Genomic DNA, 20814 nt, shown 5'->3' with positions numbered 1-20814 from the left:
TGCTAACTATTTTCTATTACTAAAGAGAATATTATCATGCCTTTATACATCTGGGAAGGAGGAAGGAGTATGATGGTCCCTTGCTCTTTATAAAACTTTACAGAAAATGCTTTTTCTGCTATAGTCCTGTAGAAAAGGGTAATCTTTTTATTACCTATACTCCACATGTGGGTAGAAAAGCAGATGGGCTAGTCTAGTCCTCATTGACTGCATAATGTATTTCTTGTCTCAGATCTGACTAATCAGCTAAGGACAGTCCATGGTAGGAGTGAGGTAAAGTGTTCTCCCAATATCTCTACTATCTTCCTTTCATAATTCATTAGTTGAAGTTATTTTTATTTTTTCCTCTCCTTCATCCTTTATAACCAAGTAGTCTTCATGTCTGAAATTGTCCAAATACCCTTCCTTTCTATCCTCCTCCACCTCCAATTCAACTATAAAATCCAGCAGTGAGTAACGCTGCTAAACTTTTTTTGTTAAACTTTTTTTTTTGATAATTCTTCTCTTAGGAGTCTTTCAAAATCCTCAGAATTTCTGGAACAAATTAAAAAAACAGTTCCCATTGCTTTAAGGCTTTATTTTTCCCTTCTGAATATTACAATCTACTTATTTATGGCAGATTGTATCTTCTTATCTAGCTAAACAAAATTATTTGTTATCCATAACATATCTGGAATGTTCTACCTCTTCATGACAAACTGTCTCTCTGCAATAAGGTAAAGTGGAAAGAACAGTGGATCTATAGTCACAAGTATGTCAGTTTGAATTTTGGTTCTATCTATTACAACATATGCAATCTTGGACAAGTCAGTGGTCCTCACTTATCTCATCCATGGATGAGGATGGGAGAGGATTTTATCAGATGATCTTTAAGGCCACTTCAAGCTATAAATCTATGATAATACCTTTGTGTAAACATGATTAAGCCTTCCTGACTCACATCAATTCAGTATTTTTAGTGATTTCTCTCTTCATAGTTGGGTATATAATTATTTTCATTTATGTTGTTTTTTCCTATTTTCCTAAATAAACAGCCTTAGGGCAGAGGACACATCTTTTAGTTCTTTTTTGAATCCCAAATTAATGGCATTTAATACAGTACATGTATATGCTCATCACTCATTATCAGGTAGGCTAATTATTTAAGCTTTTACTCACTTTCCAATCAGTACTTGCTTTTGGTCATATTTCTTCTTAGTACAGTATGATTATACTGATTAAAGAAGTTATATTTAATAAAACTAATTTTGACACTGGTTACAATATCTAGGAAAGAGACGATCATTCTTTTACCAAATTGATAGTTAAAATGAGAGCTGTGGTATTGTCTTTAGGGGTTGCTTTTCTCTCTACTATATACTATGGAAGATAAGAATTGGCCATACAGTAATTATTTATCTATAAAGAAGCAAAGGATAATATGTTAAAAAAATTAAATTCTTAAAATAATTACATTTTATTATATGGTATATTACAAAAGTCTTACCTTGCTGAGTATTTTGTTCTTGAATTCGATTCACAGTGAGGTCTAGGGGGCCTTCCTGCTCTTCCTGAAGGGAGTTTTCTATTTGATTCATTTGGATACCTTTACATATTAGACTTGGCCCAACTGAACCATTTCTATTCTCTTGAATTTTACCACTTTTTGAAATGTATTCAATTGCAAACTGACGTATCATCTTTTTCATTAATTCCTGAGCAACTAAGGGAATGTTAGGATCACAGTTCTGAGGAAGATCTAGGAAAAAAACATACATATAACAAGCATTAGTAAATAGAAATATTAAATCTCTGTATTTGTTTATGTTTTTAAAAATTACAAATCATGATTAAGAAAAACTTTTAAATTAATCCATAGTTGTCAATGGTCTCAGAGGCTTTCCAATATAAGTTTTAAATTGAGGTTTAAATTTTAATTATCGGGGGCGGCTAGGTGGCGCAGTGGATAAAGCACCGGCCCTGGATTCAGGAGTTCCTGAGTTCAAATCTGGCCTCAGACACGTGACACTTACTAGGTGTGTGACCTTGGGCAAGTCACTTAACCCCCATTGCCCCGCAAAAACAAAACAAACAAACAAAAAATTTTAATTATCATATCAACCCCAAACTTGGAATATTTTCTTCTTCATCATCATCATCATCACCACCACCACCACCATCATCACTATTGTCATTAACATTTGGAAGTGTTTATCACTCTTTTAAAAGTTAAAGAGGGGCAGCTAAATGGCGCAGTGGATAGAGCACTGGCCCTTGAGTCAGGAGGACCTGAGTTTAAATCTGATCACAGACACTTGACACTTACTAGCTGTGTGACCCTGGGCAAGTCACTTAACCCAATTGCCTCACCACCCCCCCCCAAAAAAAAAAGTTAAAGGAAGAGAACAAATTGGACGGAAATAAAACAGACCATCTAAATTGTTTTGAAAAGTTTTCAATAAGTTTCCCTAAGTACAAGGAGCCAATAAGGTTGTTTCTATTGACTGTTTTTACAAAAATAATTACAAGACTCTCCTAGTAAGTATACTACATAAATAAAAACGTTTTGAAAATCAGAAATATGATGCAAGATTTTATGAAAATTTCTGAAATTTGTACCAAATTTTACTGTAAGAAATCAGTGTGTGGAATCTGAATGGTGAACTTAATGCTTTGTAGAAATACCAATGAAAATATTCCAAATAATTTTAAGTACAGTTACTTAATGAATCAAAAACTATCATTAAATAATCAAGAAAAAGTAGAAGGGTTATTAGATAAATAAATTTTCTACTACATATTCCTTGAACCTAATACAGGTTCTTGCTAATTAGTATCTATACAGAAACCAAACTAATGCAATAACAAATTAATATAAGATAAATTATCTTCTTAGAATCCTAGCTTTTCTATGGTCCATGCCACTAAAGTAATATGCTAACTGAAAACAATTAAAATATTGAAATTTAATCTCATATTACTTTATGAAATTATAAATGTTTCTACTCCAAAATTTTCTTCTATCAATTATTATAAAAAAACTGGAGCAGAATTGTTTATAGAGAATAAAAATTTTACTACTGTAGTTGTAAAGTAGCATAATTTGGTTTAGGAAAAAACCCATACATTCTCTGTGAAGTGACAATTTATCAAAATTTTTTCACAGATTTTTTTGAAATTTTTTTCCTCTTGTTGTTAGGGGGGAATATATCTACTTATTTTATTAAAATATACTATACAAAAGAATTGAAATGTTTGTAAGTACAAACTTTGCTTATGAAATAGTATAAATTGAGGTGAAACCACTGTGACATTTCCCCTACCTAATGTTTCAAAGGTAAAAGGCTTCCATAGGACTAAACCAAAGAATTTTGATTCTCTACTTTAAATAGTTACATAAAAACCTATTTAAAAACCACTTGAGCACACTCTGCCCCATTCCAGGAAGACATAACTACAGCTACACTGAACAACAGATTAAAAATTCTTGCCTTGAATCATTACATTGGGAAGCATTATCTAGGAGAATACATAGGAGAAATAATTTGTAAAATATAAAAGGACCTACTGTGTGTATTCATTTGGTTATAGTAATGGCAAACGGATTAAATAAGTGAAATATCACATCAAAGACAGTTAAATTAAGAGAACGGAGAAAATGGGAAGGGAAAAACAAAGGCTATTAACTAAGGTTTTGGGGGGCTTTTTGGTGAGGCAATTGGGGTTAAGTGACTTGCCCAGGGTCACACAGCTGGTGTCAAGTGTCTGAGGTCGGATTTGAACTCAGGTCCTCCTGACTCCAGGACCAATGCTCTATCCACTGCACCACCTAGCTGCCTTATAAACTAGTTTTTAATAGTTCTCCCTACCCTCCTCCTTCCCCTTCCCCTCCTAGTTACCAATTCAAGTTAAGGACAAAAAGCAATATAAGAAATATTTTGATGTTGTTAGTCAAGAAAAGGCAACTCATTATAGTTTTTAAAATTCACTTAACTAAGACTCATATATTCCTGTCATTAAAGGTCCCTTGCATAGTCTATCTCAGTAAGAATAATTTTCCTGATTAGTAGTATTTTAGTATTAGTATTAGTAGTATTTAATATTAGTATTAGTAGTATTTTAAGACCTCTTTGGACATTTTCTATAACCTGTTTCACAAATAATATAATTCTAGAGCATGTAACAGTGGGATCTCATCTTCAAGTTATCTGGTCAAGTTACTCTTCCAGTTTGCTAAGAAGACAGCATTTCATTGAGAGAACAATGAAAAATTACATTTTTAATGGGTAAAAAGTCATTCATATTGAATGAAACTAAACATTAAATCTGCAGAGAAGTTACTTTTTTTTTTTTTTTTTTTAGTGAGGCAATTGGGGTTAAGTGACTTGCCTAGGGTCACACAGCTAGTAAGTGTTAAGTGTCTGAGGCCGGATTTGAACTCAGGTACTCCTGACTCCAGGGCCAGTGCTCTATCCACTGTGCCATCTAGCTGCCCCGAGAAGTTACTTTTACTCTCTTCCACATACTACCACCAATCTGGGATAGTGGAAAAAGTGCTAGTTCTCAAATCCAAATTCTTATACTTATTAGATTGTATTATTACTAGAGTGCTAGGGGCAAACTAGAGATAAAGGAAGTGATGGGGTTGGCCTCTGGGTAAAAGATATAATAAGAGAATCCCATTAGGAAGAGGTATATTGCTTAGCTGTAGCTACTCAGAGTTCAATGAATTTGAGTGGTATCAATACAGATGCCAATTTTCCTTATTTGGCTATAGATACAGATTTATGCCTATCTTCCTAGATTTACTAAGGATTTTTTTCGTAGGGAATTTATTAGAAAATGTTTAAAGCCATGGCAACTATTGTAAATCAATCAGAAGCTACCCTGGGGAAACAGCTGAACAATACATAATATTAAAGGATCATGGGACCAAACTCCTATTAAAGTTAAGAAAAGACCACAATCTGAACTTGACTCAACTGTGAGGCCATTCAAAAAAGTTGGATGACTATTTACATAATGAGTTGGAGATGACAGACTGCATTTATGTATTAGTTAGTCATGCTTTCTCAAGGGAAGAAAATTTTAGTAAAAGGAATATGTGTACATGAGTTACAGGGAGACAATAGGGGTTATGATCTAAAGACAGGATTAATCCATTGCCAAGAATAAGTGAAAATTTATCATCTTCTTTTACCTTCTTTCCTTCTCTTTTCATTTCTATCTAATAACAGAGTAGTGATCAGTCTCGGTGAAGATGGTTGATTAAAGAGGGTAAATGGAAAAATGAATTTTTCTTAAAGCCCCCACATATTCTTGCTGACACTAAAAATTATCAAGTGTTAATGAAATTAAGTCCTATTTAAAATGAGATTAGGGCAGCTAAGTGGTACAGTGGGTAGTGACCTTGGAGTCAGAAGGACCTGAGTTCAAATCCACCAACAAGAGATTTACTGTATGACCCTGTTTGCCTCAGTTTCCTCATGGTGAAGGAAATGGAAAACCAATACAGTATCTTTGCCAAAGAAAACTCCAAATGGGGTCACAAGTGGGGTCACCTCACTAATTGACTAAACAATAGCAAAAATCAGAATGCCAATAGTACTGGTTGCTATTCCAGGCCAACAGCAGAAAAATGAGGCAGAGTACTTTGAACACTAGAGTTTATTTGCAGGTAATGGCTTCAAATTAAAAATAAGCCTAAAGGGTTTCCCCTATTGCACAGAATTCAGGTAAAATGACATATAATATACTCCTAGAAGATCCCCAAGGACTAAGAAATAAAAATACTAATACTTAATGTGCAAAACTTAAATAATTTGGAAATGTGGCTGCCAAATTAGCCTTCTCTATTTATTATACATACTTTTCCACATTTACCTATAAGACATCTGAAAACAGGTGGTTGCTATTCTTTTTCTTCTCTGATATTCTTGCTATGGCATACATAGTACTTTCTATGGTATCAGGTTTGGCATATATATGTGGGCAATTTTCTTCCTTTCTTTATATTTTAAATTTAAGTACTCATGAACAAATTCACAAGTCACTGCATGTGCTCTATTCCTAGGCAAGACCTCATAATTTTTGTATTTTAATACTTGGTTAAAAATACAAATCCTCCTCCAAGACAATATTTTCTTATCCAGCTCTCAGACGTGCTTTGTTTTCTGAGGGTCTAACATCTGACCACAACAGTACTGATGATGAAAACACCACCAGTGATCCTATGGTTTTTAACTTCTTTTCCAACATATGAGAATCTGGATATGCAAGGGACCTTTAAAGAGTATCTAGTCTAATCTTCTCATTATACAGATGAGGAAACTAAAGTAGTTAGAGAGATGAGGTGACTTACCTATTGTCACCTAGCAAATAACATACATGGGGTTTGATTCCATAATTCCAAGCAATGCTTTCTATTTTGTTGCTGGTGACATTGTCAACAGAGTAGGAAACCAGACTTAGGCAGACAGAAAACTTACCAACTGTCAACCTCATTAACTATTATTGAGCAAATCTGCAGCTACTCTGTCTTCCTTTAACTAACAGTATATGGCCTTTGTCCTGATGGTAACTTAGGATCTTCATAATTTTTTGGAGCATGAGATGCTATTCTTTTTTTTGTTTTGTTTTGTTTTTTTTGTTTGTTTGTGGTTTTTTTTTTTTGCGGGGCAATGGGGGTTAAGTGACTTGCCCAGGGTCACACAGCTAGTAAGTGTCAAGTTTCTGAGGCCGGATTTGAACTCAGGTACTCCTGAATCCAGGGCCGGTGCTTTATCCACTGCGCCAGCTAGCCGCCCCCTGATGCTATTCCTTTTAAAATAACCTTTTAACAGATTAAGGTTACGAAGTATTTAAGGTTTCTGTGAGACTTTCATGAATACTTCTGACCTCTTAGAAATGTTTTAGGAGTCTAAGTGCAGAATTATAAGAGCAAAAAAACCTTATGCTTTCTTGGGGTTCTCAATCCCCATAGCACAAAGGAAGAGATAGCTAAATTGCCATAATAAAACTCCTAATGGGCCATTGCTACTCATACTGATAAATTGGTAGTACCCTTCTCCACCTTTATAGTAATTATGGCCACTTATGGTAAAGAGATAAAAGAGCCATCAGAGAGAAAGTATTTTTTTTGAAAAAGCTATCTCATACATAAACAACATGAATGACAAAGTACCAGGGAAAGGAAAAGTTTAACAAACAAAATAAAGTGTCAAATGACCATAATTATTTTATACTTTTGGGACTTCATATTCTCCACTATGACAGTGGTGAAGACCTCTTTAAAACACACTGTTTTATATCTTGCTTGATATATTAACTATCAGAGGATCACTGAAAAAACTATCTCTATAAGTTGCATCTAATGAGGAATTGTAATAGATGGGATTCATCATGATGCAAGAAGAGCTATTTCAAGGATTCATCTTGGTCTCAGTCAATTTATTTGGTAGTCAATAATAAGCACAGTGAGTGCTTATATCATCTACAAAGTTCAGGCAATTTTAAGACTGTGACGAAGTATTTTTGTTGGGATTTGGGGGCAGAAAATAGTCTGTTTATTTCCCTTTTCATTATTTTCATCCATATCAACATATATGCAAATCGTTCTCAAAGATTTTATAGAAGTGAGAAAGAAGGAAAGTGAGTCTACATTTGAAATGTTCTCTCAATTACTGGCACAAAGTCCAAATGGAAGAGAAACATCTTAGAGTTTTTAAGATTCCCATGGTACTCCAATTAGTGGATGCTACCACAATGACTCTCTTCATTGAAATATATGATAACCTGAGATTAGCTTGTTGTTTGTCCTTCATTCTCAAAGAGGACCAAGATGTCAGTAGGTGATGTCATGACTTGGCAGTGAATTGGATTTAAATGAGGCAGGGCTATGCAAAGCCACCAGCCTCACTCTCTCCTCCACAGTCATCTGTGTATGGTGACAAGATAACCTAAGGACGACTGGGGATAATCCTAGATGTTGAGACAATTGGGATTAAATGACTTCCCCAGGGTCACACAGCTGGTATTGGCAAGTGTCTGAACTCAGGTCCTCCTGACTCCAGGGCCAGTGCTTTCTCCACTGCGCTACCTAGCTGCCCTAACAAACCACATAAACAGCAAAAGCTAGATTAAAAAAAATATACAGTAAAGATTCCTATTCCTAGCTTCCTCTTTCCTTAGGCTTCCCATAATACTTTTATACCTTCTCTCCTCCATGGAAGATCTCACTTCAAACTTTATTCAGAAAAAAAGGCTCTTCTTTATGAGACCCCCCTCCCCCAATTCTATACCTTAAAACCTCTTAACATTATTCGATTTTCTTTCCTTCTAATAGTCTCCTCATCAAGAACAATCCTCTTTTTGTATCCTTAATTTCAGCCTCTCCTTTTATAGCAGCTTGACCCCAGAATTGAGAAATCTACTTCATCCCACATTCAATCTCTTCCTATCTACCAGTTTCTTTCCTGCTGTCTAAAAAGATGCCTCTGTCTCCCCTACCTTAAATTGCTGTAGGAATTTTACTAGTTAGTGTCCCTTTCTCAAACATTTCTCCCCTCTAATCCAACTTCCACACAACTGCCAAAGTGACACTCCTAAAGTACAGGCCTGACTAGAAGCTCCAGTGCTTTACTGCTGACCCTAGGATCAAATACACACTCCCCTGTTCAGCATTTACTTTAAAGTCCACCTATGCCCTGCCTTTCCAGGATTTTTACACTTCACTCCCATTTGTGTATTCTATGTTGCAAACAAATTAGCCTATTTTTGATCCTTCATTCAAAACATTAACAGCTTTTGCAAAGGCTGTTCCCATTGCCTGGAATATATTCCTTCCCTCCCTTGCCTCTTAGAATTTCTAGCTTCCTTTTCAAAGTTCAGTTGAAGTTACACTTTTTACAAGTGACCTTTCTTGCTCCACCAAGATGCTAGTGCCTTCCTGGACCTCAGAATTACTTTGTAATTTTATGTATTATTTATATAGCTCTATGTGTGCACATCACTGTATAAATACACACAGTAACTTCAATATGTATGTATTGTTTTTCCTGGTTAAATATAAGCTCTTTGAAGACAGGGGCTATTTTATATTTGTCTTTGTATCCCTAACAAAGTATAAGGCACATGTAAGGAATTTGATAATTGTTGATTGAATGGTGACTTCTAAATCTATTTATATAGTCCTAGCCTCTCTTCTTTATATCATCTACTACCTACTAATAAAAATTTCCATGTGGATATCCCATCAGCATCTCAAATTCAACATTCCCAAAGTGAAACTCATGCATTCCCCTCCAAATCCAGCTTTCTTCTTGATTTTCCTATTTGTGCCCAAAGAGATTTCACTTACAGGATATATCTCTATATCTCCAATATCTAGCATGATGTCTAGAAGAAAGTAAGTACTTAATACATACTGAATTAACAAACGCCTATTATACAGACTTTGACATGTATTATTATTATTATCTATTATTAGATAGGTAGTAGTTGGGGTTAGTAGGCTAGATTTAATTTTGGATACTATTCTGTCCTTTCAATAATTACAGGTTGCTCCTTGACTTGAAAGCATATATTCAGATGGATCTGTGGTCTTATCAGTCTAGGAGATGCTTCCAACAACAGTATGTATTACACCTGCCTATCCTGTAACAATTCTTGTCCACGTTTTCCCAAAGTTCAAAACAGGGTGTCTACCCAATAAGCCAGAAGCCTCACTCACTTTCTTTTAACATTATGAGGGTACCAGTGTTGTACTCTGGCTATCTTCTCTTTTCTTCACAAAATTCTTTCATGGTATTCTTTACTATTCTTTGAAGTTCCCCATTGGCTATACATTCCAGACTGCCCATATACACCTTGTGCTTTCTGGTTGTCTTCTATGTGATGTTCATCTTTAAGTATTCCAAAAGAGTGATTTTTCCAGCTCTGGCTAACACACACACACACACACACACACACACACACACACACTCTCTTACTGAAAAAGTGAGCCTTTTCTGTCATGGGAAGCTTGGTGTCTTTTTGCAGTTTTCCAAAAGAAACCCAACCTGGTCTCCTCCCTTCTTTTCAATGCTGGACCCACTTCAATGACCATTCATATTGCCTATCCAAGAATGTATATCCTTTTGGGCAAGATCCACAAGCTGTCAATTCAGAAACATATTGTAATCTGGATAATATGCATTCTCTAACCAGTTAGTCTTTTCTTTATGGATGGTCAAATTTGTTACCTTTGATTATTACTACCTGTGTGATCTTAGGCATGTTACAAAATCCCTGAACCTTAGTATTCTCATCTCTAAAACAAAAGAGTTAGACCAAATGCCCTCTAATCTTCTACCTCTAGACCTAAGATTCTATGAACTACTATACATACCTACATTACAGAGATCCAAATGAAAAGAGAGGGGGAGAGGAATGCGTTGGATGAGGAAGGGAGAGGAAGAATGATAATAAAGGTGCACAACAGTCTAAACAAGAAGGGACAAGTGTCTAAACTAATGTAGAAGTTGTTTAAGAGTGTGGGGGGGCAGCTAGGTGGCACAGTGGACAGAGCACCGGCCCTGGAGTCAGGAGGACCTGAGTTCAAATCTGGCCTCAGGCACAACACTGACTAGCTGTGTGACCCTGGGCAAGTCACTTAACCCCAATTGCCTCACAAAAACCAAACCCAAACAAAAAACCCTCGAACCAAACCCAAAACAAAACAAAGAGTGAAGGGGAAGGATACAAGAGATGTTATGGAGGATGACATGAACTGGATATTTGGGGTAGGTTAGAGTAGTTGAGGATAACATGGAGGTGGTGAACCTGGGTGACTGGATAGATGGTAGCAGATATGACAGAAATTTAAAGAGGGACAATTTTTTTTTTTAGGAAAAATTAGTTCTATTATATTTGATGTTTGAGATGCCCATGGCACAACAAGTTTAAAATGTCTAGTAGGCAGTTATGATGTAAAACTTGAGCTCAGGAGAAATATAAAAGCTCGATAGATAGATCTAGGAGTCAACAGCATAATATTAAACCAATGCTATTTATTCCAAATCAAAGGGAATGTGATTCTGAAGAAACAACAGCATTTAAAAGTTATAATGGGTAATGGAAAGGGTCTTAAAGCTTAGTGCCTAAGACCATCTTTATGAAAATACTGGCTCTGTGTTATAACCTATTCGTTGAATATAATAAGATGCAAAGTAAAGAAGGGATCATGGGCCAGAAGGAATAATTTAGACATGCAATAACCATTCATTAACGTATGGACAGCAAAACTTCTTTGTTTACCAAGTCCCTTAATTTCTGATTTTCTAATATTGATAATTTGATTGCTACTAATGCATCATCTTATGTGATTAGGTATAGAGAAAAAGAATTACTTTAGAATGGATGAGAGATCTAGAGAATCATACATAATCATTTTCAATAAGAATAATGATTTTTACATAAAAATTTTCTTTTAATTGTACACATCAAACCTCAAAAACAACAACCTTTGTGTCGTCAACACAAAGTTATTTTGGGGTTAAGTCCATTGAAGGACTATCCCCACACACTGGAGTTTAGGAGAGTTGCATCTCTTCCACTGGTTACAGAAAATATCATGTTAGCAAAGTTCAGAATAAGTAAAAATAACTCAGGCTCAGTACTTTTCTAAATGTAAGAACACTTGCACAGCCCTCCAAGACTTGCAATAACAAATATATTAAAGTAACAGTATTCCTCCGGAACTACATTCTTTTGTGCAAAGTTATCGTTTGTAACAGATTTCTGTGAGAGGAAGTGATCTTAATGCTTAGCTAGGTCTCATGCCTTTTATTTTTCCTCCCTGAGCAAAAAATACTCTTTGCTTCTCAATGATAATTATGACCCATGTAGAAAGCAGTTGACTGGTTAATGCTATCAGTTAACACTAGCAAGAGCGTGAAAACCACATCAATGTGTTGATGGCTAAAAACAGCCTAGTAATCTTGCCACTGCTCTAAGCAATGCCAATGATCTTTGGATATAGCCTGCTAGTCAACTGATAGATTTGGAAGCACCCTGTAAAAGAAAGAACCAATATTGCACAGTAGACAATGCTGGCAAATAAAATCTAAAATTATTGTCATGTTCAGACAATGTTGTGATTATGTGACAGTTTAGTATTTCTAAAAATGTAATTGGTTTTACACGTTGTATTTATTCTTGGTGTAGGCACCACATAGAATCAATTCTGTCCTTTGCAGTTCAGGCTTAGATAAGACTGAATTTTTTTATTTTTTGTTTCTTTGGTGAGGCAATTGGGGTTAAGTGACTTGCCCAGGGTCACACAGCTAGTAAGTGTTAAGTGTCTGAGGCCGGATTTGAACTCAGGTACTCCTGACTCCTGGGCTGGTGCTCTATCCACTGCGCCACCTAGCCTGCCCCAAGACTGAATTTTTAAGTGATAAAATATCAAGGAAAGGCATGGTATTTAGCTTGCCACCTAGCTACAAATTCCTTAATTTGTCAATCTGTTCTTAAGATTTTTCTATGCTTGTGCTTATATACAGTACCAAATATCATTTGCTTGTCTTGTCCCTTTTCTTTTAACTGTGATATGACTAAGCGACCATGCAAACGAATTTTGGTATACGCTAGAAATAAGATCTCAGACATGTATTTAAAGTGACTAAAGTAAAAAAATAAAAATAACACATATCTCAAAGGTTGTAATGTGCTTCATTTTGGTTTCCTTCCTTTCAATTCTTAAGTAGGGCTCAAGAGGCATTAATTAGGACATTTATTCTCAAAAGGTAAGTCATTCCAGGCCTGATTTTAATGCTTTTGCCTCCTCTTCCTTTGACCTCTTCACCCAATCACAAAGTGATCTGAGCCTTCTCCTCTCCAAACTCTTATACCACTTATAATGAAATTAAATTCTATCTTCTATTGTCTAACTGCCCATCTTCTACACAAATTTCTCCAGATATCCTTACTTACAGTACAACTGCAGAGTCAAGCACTGCTTGTGACAGTATGTTATCCTCCATAACATTCAGGGTCCTTACAATAAACAAAGGATGGAATATTCTGCTCATACGAGGACAATTATTATACTTCATTTTAGTCAATAAAATTTGCCAACAACTAAATATTCTCCTTCACCATTTTTAGGTGAAAACAGAAAAATGAATGGATGTATGCAATAGCATAGTGGTTATTTTTAACTTAAAGTTTAGGACTGGAGAACAACAAACTAGATTTGAAATCCCTAATTAGACAGTACATTCTTTAAACTCATGGATTATACCTTTTTCATATTTGTATCTCAAAGGCCTAACAGAGTATATACTTAACTCAGTTATATTTCTGTTACTTAAGATTATAAATCTTTCCCAAAAAATTTCCAACAAAGCAATTTTGTGGGAATAGCAACTATTAGCAACTGATAGAAATAGTAACTCCCAGTCACTATTTGAAACTTGAAAGCTGGAGCTAAAAAGAAATGTTGGTTGCTTTTTTATAGGAAGAGCAATTACTAGCAAGAAATACCATCTAACAGGCATACAGAACTTTCAAGAGACATGTATCATCTTTGTTGGGCTAGGTAGTTATCATCTTCATTTCCCATATAATGAAAGGCAAGGTGGTATCTACCATATAGTTACATTTTGGTTTTGTTCAGTCATTTTTTTAGTTGTATTAGATCCTTTGTAACCCCATTTGGGGTTTTCCTGGCAAAGATATTGAAGTGGCTTTCCATTTCCATCTCCAGTTCATTTTGCAGATGAGGAAACAGAGGCAAACAGGGTTAAGTGACTTGCCCAGGGTCAAACAGCTACTAAGTGTCTAAGGCCACATTTGAAGTCAGGAAGAGGAGTTTTCCTGACTTCAAGCCTAGCACTTTATACACTGTCATGAAATCCAAAATCTGGTGTTTCTAAGACTGGTAAGCATTTCCCATTGTATCATAAATGCCACTCAATAAACATTCTTAGTTTTCTCTCTCTTGATTTTACATGCAACTAAGATTTTAAGAATTGCATGTTAGTGATAGGATCCACAAGTTTAAGGGCCTCGAGCACAACATGTTTCCCCTCCTTCAACAGGATATATTCCTGTTTACACTCTGCTGTCACAGATAGGAAAGCAACCATAAAGGTCTTATGTCTACAATAGTTACTCTAAAAGACAACTGAAAGTCTTCTGAGTAATGAAGCTACAATGATACAGCAACCACAGAAGTATCATTACTTGTTTTTCTCTAAGAACATCACTAAAAAAGTCAGGGATCCTTAGGGTTATTACAATCATATCCAAAAGATTGAGATGTCAAAAATTTCAGTTTCTTGGTTGCAATGAACTTCCTGTTCTTGCTGTCTTTTACACACAAACATTCAAACGAACAAATGCACACACCTATGATTCTGAGTCTAGATTTTCCTTTATTTAGATCAAGGTTTTCTTTGTCCTTTGATAAAAGATCTTTTCCTGTGTTTTTGGTAGCTTATTCCATTGATGCTGAGCTATGAGAAAATATACTGATTTGGCCTTTGTGGAAAAGCTGAAAGCTCTAATATTTGGAATATCGAGTCAGAAGGCTAAGGTCTGCCTTCATGAAATGTGTATAACTTCAGGTAAATTACCCTCTTGGTCTGTTTCTTCATCTATAAATTGAAGATATACCTATTGCACAGGTTTGTGAAGAAGTATTTTTTAACTATTAAGAGCTATAGTTATTATTATTATTAGCAGTAGCAGTAGTAGTAAATAGTAAGCCTGCCTGTATTATACCTCAATGAGAATATAAACATGAACATTTCCAGGTTTAACAAGCACTGAAGCCAATGAGAACAACAAGGCATGCTCATGTGACTACTAATTACTATTTATAATGGGGTAACAAATAACAATTTTCTACTTGTGGACAAAAGGACATTTTAGTGCTTGTATCTTCTGACTTACTTGGCTTTGCATTTATTTTGTTTAAAATTACTAAACCCAAGTCCTACTCTGTAGTGGCTCAAAAGTGAAGCTCTAAGACGCATGCCTATTTTTATTAATAATTTATTTTTGTCACTGTCCCTCTTTAATGAGCCATTTAGGTGCTACCTCCCCTCTTCTGCCAAACTCATAAAAGTGATCTTCCTTTCCTCATTTTTCTTATGGAGCCCTGCCTGAGTCTGTATTTTATATTTACTTCCACCCCTTCAGGTATAGCAGTTATTTGCTTATGTGTCTGTTCTTTCTCTTTGTGAGCAAAGTAACTTGTCTATCACTGTATCACTTCTCTGGACTCAGTCAAATAGTGTGTGGAATTTGTTGCAGAATTATAAATCTCATATTATTTCCAGGAATTGTGCTAACAGCTCTATGGTAGACAGTGTCATTATAGCTATGGTTTTTTGGCAGTCAGTCAGCAAACATTTGAGTGCCTACTATGTGCCAGACAAAATGCTAAGTAGTCTGGGGATACAAGACAGCCTCTACCTTTAAAGAATTTACAATCTAATACTGAGACAAGCAAACAAATATATAAAAAACAAACTATATTCAGGATAAATAGGAAATCATTGAGAGAGGGAAGGCACAGAATTAAGAGGAATTATAAAAGGCTTCTTGTAGAAGATGAGATTTTAGTTGGGAAGCCAGGGAACCAAGTACACAGAGATAAGGATGGAGAGTATTCCAAAAACAGGCAACAGCCAGAGAAAATATGCAGAGCTAAAAGATGAAATGTCTTATTTGTGGAACAGCAAAGAGGACAGTGTCACTGGATCAGAGAGTCCATGTTGGGGAGTGATGTGTAAGAAGACTGGAAAGGTAGAAGACTAGGTTATGAAGGGTTTTGAATGCCAGAAGATTTTGTATATGATCCTGGATGCAAGAAGGAACTGCTGACATTTATTACCAACAGCAATTACTATAGGACATAGTCTCCCAACCTGTGTTTAGGCATAGTGAGTTTCATAATAGTATTTCTATTTTGATGGAATTTCTCTCAAAAATGGTATATTTGAAAGAATTCATATATCAAAACAAGAAAAGCTTTGGACTCATGTAGACATGAGGTATGCTTATGGGCCATGACACTCTAAAAGAATCGTCTAAGGAATAAGCCCAGGGCTGCAGGGAAAGGCAGGGGTTGATGCCGATGAGTAAATTAAAAACACACAAATGCATGCTTGTTGGTCAGACTCAGGTGCAGGAAAGGCAAGAAGGAGATGGAGATCACAAAAAATCTTTACTCCTTCCTTCTGAAAAAACTAACTTCAGTCATTGTCAAACAAGCCTAATTCCTAGGCCACGTGACAGGCATTCTTCAAAGTTTGCAACCATATACCTTGAGAATCTTTCACAGATTAAGTATCTCCAAACCTTCCATGGAATGATCTTAACCCTGACTACTTCACTATCCTGGTATCCTACTTCTCTAACTTATTAATGCCCTTCCTACATTGTAATGCTCAGAATGGAATATAATTCTCCAAATGTAGTCAGACCAGAAGGGACCATCATCTTCCTAGTCCTGGATATTATACCTCTCAAAGCAACTTAAGATCACATTGGCATTTTTTTGGCTGCTATTTCATAGCTGTCCTCACATAAGGAGCTCGTGGTCTACTAAAAGTCCCTAAATTTTTTCATACAAAATATTATAAAGCCATATACCTTTCCTGTCAAGTTGATTTTCTGTTTCTGAATCTGTCTCCCCTCTTTCCCTATCTAGCAATTGATCCCTTGTAAAAAGGAACTTAAAAAAAAAAAAGCCAAAAGGGCAACTCAACAAAACTATAACCAACACATCAACTAAGTAACAGAACATACAATGTTCCATACCAACAGGCCCATACTTCTGCAAAGAAAGGAGGGAGGTGTGTTTTCACACCTCTTTTCTGGAGGCAAGCAGGGACATTACAGTGTCCACTTTTGTTCTGTTCTTTCCAGTTACTCTGTTGTAGTTATTTTGTGATTCTGGTTATGGGAAGTTGGTTTTCTGAAACAAAAACTTTAGATATATTCCTTTTAAATTTCATCTTATTAATTTGACTCAACATTTTAACCTGTTGAAATCTTTTTGGATCCTCAACTTAAGGTTATCTATAAGGTCTCTTTATAGCTCTAAATCCGATATTCTCTTAAGCTATATCCAATGCAAGGAAGTTACAAGAACCAGGTTTTGGTTCAATTATAAAAAAGACTTTTCTAATAAATGAATGTTTCCTAAAATGGAACAGAATGCCCCATGAGGTAAAAGTCACAGATGTTCTGGGACTGGATGACTACCTGGTAGTGATGATTTTTCAAGCACAAAATTTGCTAAAAGAAGATAATTATGTTGTAAGAAATGAAAAATATGAAGACAGAGAAATATAGAGGGACATGTGAAATGATGCAAATGAAATAAACAGAACCAGGAAAACAGTATACACAAAGGCTATAACAATGAAAATACAAAGAACCATAAAACTGAACAATATACAATTATAATGACTAAGCTTGCCCCTATAGAGATGAGGAAAAAAAATATTAACTACTATTTGTATAGTACTTTAAGGTTTGTGTAAAGCACTTTCCAAATATCTCATGTGATTTGCCTATCACCAATGGGAGGCGTTATCTCCATTTTACAAATGAGGAAACTGAGACAGAAGTTAAGTGATTTGTCCTGGGTCACATAACTAGTAGGTACCTGAAACCAGGTTTGAACTTAGGTCTTCCTGACTCCAAGTCTGGTATTCTATCCACTGTACCATATGGCTGCCTCAAATAATAGCTTTTGATGATAACTTTAAGGGTTCCAAAGCACGTTTCAAATATTATCTCATCTTATCTTCCAAACAACCCTAAGAAGTATGCTATTATTATTCCAATTTAAGTAGGTGCTATTATTATTCCAATTTTACAGATGAAGAAACTGGGAATATGGGAGATTCTAGATGTAAAATATACGGCATACTGCTGACAAATTAAGATTAATATTTCAGTTGGTTTTCCTGAATTGTTTATTTCAAAATCCTTAATACAAAGGAAGCTTACTAGGTAGGACAAGGGAAAAGGGCACATCTAGAAATAAATGTGACATAAAAACAAAAGGAATCTATAAAACTATTTTTAAAAATTTCCAAGAGATCACAAATATATGATCAAATGAGATTATATATAAAGTACTTTTTAAATATTAGAAGCATATATGAGTGCTGGATATTAAATGTAAATTATTCTTATTGCGCCCATCGTTTGGTTTTATCCAAATGAAAAAAAAAAATCGTGATACTTGCTACTGACAAGCTGAAAGAAAAAAGCAATAAGAATTAAGAAAACTTAAAAAATCTATAAATGGACTATTGCTCATTTTCAGTAATTAATATAATCAAAAGTAATTTGTTATCTGTGAAAGTGTGGGAAAATTAGCTTTGGAATCACAATAGATTACAACTTCAAAGGTTGTGTGATTCACCCATAGACAACAAGTAAGGAAATAAAAGATGTGTAAAGGAATTTGATTTTTCCTAAGTGTAGGGAAAAACTTTTAATAAAGATAGAGGTCCTGATCTCTAAGATTTCTTTGTTACAGGAAACACCTAGGTGAGGAAACTCCCTGTAGTAATGTAGTGTTTTATCTTCTCTGAAACTTACAAACTTGAAGAACTGACTGGAGCACTCAGAGGTTAAGTGCCCTAATCAGGACTTTGAGGCCAGTTTTCTCTATCTAATATACCACATTGTCTCTCAGAGAGAAGTATTTTTACAAAGGCATGACTACTTTTTAGACTGTATGATTAACTGGATTTTAAAAAATGTTGATGGGGGAGGGAATCACACGAATAATTTGGTTTGAAAAATGTTTTGAAATGCAAATCTTTATTTGAATATACTATGACCAAATTGCTATAAATTCAGAACATTTTACTCAATATTAGGCTATTTTACTCAGGAGGATCAAGAAAAGCATTTCCCACTCCATATTATCCTTTCTTACTAATAACTGGAAATGGGCAATATCACGTTTCAAAATTTTACAATTTATCTAAAGCTATTCTCTTAGAGCCTGCTATGTTTTCTGCCTTAAACTTTTCCTTTTTTGGGAAAAGTGTGTGCCTAATGAGAAAGAAGTTGCCCAACCTTCCTTTGCCTTGAGGGCAGTAAACTGTGTAAAAGTCTTTCATCAAAGTACTAGTTGGCAAAGCCACGACCTTAATCAACTGCCTGCAACAACTGTCCCAATTTGCCACATCCTAAGGAAAGTTCTAGATATAAATGACTTCCAATGAAGAGTCAGAGATTTCTCCACTTTTTTTGAGGGGGTGGGGTGGGGCAATGAGGGTTAAGTGATTTGCCCAGGGTCACACAGATAGTAAATGTCAAGTGTCTGAGGCCAGATTTGAACTCGCATCCTGAATTCAGGGTTGGTGCTTTATCCACTGCATAACCTAGCTGCCCAGAGTCAGAGATTTCTAAGGAATTAAAGAATAGAGAAGGGAACAGTTAACTGAAGATAATGCCTAGAAAACAAGACCATGGAATGATTCCAGCCATCCACAGAGATCTCGTTCCTGGAGCTCTGAACTCTGGCTGCTGTTTCTTAATTATGTGACCAAGGCAAGTTAACTAACTGCTCGAGGCCTTAGTTTTCTTCATCCAAATGTTGGACTAGGTGGTCTTTTAAATTCCCCGTTAGCCTTAAAGCCTGATGATTGATCTGCAAACCTATAATGAATACACAGACGTCTCCATAAAAGCTCATCAAATACAAATCATTCCATTCATTGCTTAGTACTTAGTGCTTTACCCTCTCCTGGGCTGAATATTTATTAAATGCATATTGTGTAATATATGCAAAAGGACCATCTTAGACAGATGGAATGAACATAAAACTTATCCTTATATGGCTTAGGACATAGCAAAAGGAAAAATATCTATGAATACATATACAAATATAAAACTCTATAATATATAACAAACATAATGAAGAACAAAACAAAAAATGGAAGAAAGAGACAAAGTGCAAGGTAAGGAGAAAAAAAAGGAAAAATCCATACAAATCACCTCCTACTACCCCTCTAATAAAGCAGGGATAAGAAAAGACAAAACTTCTCACTGTTATTCTGTAGACAGAGTATTTTTGCAGTTTTAATTAGCTGAATATGGTGCCCAATTTAAAAACTGGCTCTCATTTTAAAAAGTGGAGATGAACTACAAAAATCCCATCAGTTACCAAAGTGTTATTTCTACTCCAATGATATGTATCTTGTCTTTCCTACTTCAGACTTTCATCAACTCACGGCCTGGATTATTGCAAAAGCCTCATAATTATCAGCTTCCAGTCTCAACCCTCTCCTATTCATCCTCTTCACAGCTGCCAAAATAATCTTCTAAAGTACTGGCTTTACCATGGAATTCCTTTTTCAAGAACCTTCCATCGCTCCCCATTAGACAAAATATAAACTCCTTTAAGCTTGGCCTTTAAAGTTCTTCATAATCTGGTTCTACTTTGCCTTTCTGAACTCATTTTACATCTCAAATCTTTCAGATGCCCTATGTATAGGTCAAACTGGTCTAGATGCTGTGGGCCCTGAACCTGGCATTCTACATGTCTCCTTTTGTACTTGGAACTCATCACCTCACTGTCAGGAATTTAACAGCATGTCTTTATCACTGATACTCTGGTGTCATGTCAGCACATTGCACTGACCAAAGATATTAAGTTCTTTAAAGTCATTTTTCTTTACAATGTTATTTCATATTTATCTCTTTTATCAAAAATCTATTTTTACTGTTGGCTTGTTGAGATCATGATTACTATCAGACTTTTCTGAGTTTACCTGAAATACATTTTGAATAAAGATTTTGTAAACAATA

At 35.4% G+C, this 20814-nt stretch overlaps 1 protein-coding gene across 5 annotated transcripts in view; it reads right to left on the bottom strand.

The window, feature by feature from the left end:
• Positions 1-20814, bottom strand: part of LCORL (ligand dependent nuclear receptor corepressor like) — a 165576-nt gene that overhangs the window by 68758 nt on the left and 76004 nt on the right. For all 5 annotated transcript variants that reach the window (XM_043971847.1, XM_043971844.1, XM_043971845.1 and 2 more), the window contains exon 5: positions 1487-1738. In XM_043971847.1, coding sequence (XP_043827782.1) covers positions 1487-1738 — 252 coding nt within the window. The remainder of the gene's footprint in view (positions 1-1486; positions 1739-20814) is intronic.

The sequence above is a fragment of the Dromiciops gliroides genome, chromosome 6, assembly GCF_019393635.1.
Source record: "Dromiciops gliroides isolate mDroGli1 chromosome 6, mDroGli1.pri, whole genome shotgun sequence".
NCBI classification, from domain to species: Eukaryota; Metazoa; Chordata; class Mammalia; order Microbiotheria; family Microbiotheriidae; genus Dromiciops; species Dromiciops gliroides.
This window is presented reverse-complemented; position numbering and strand designations above follow the sequence as displayed.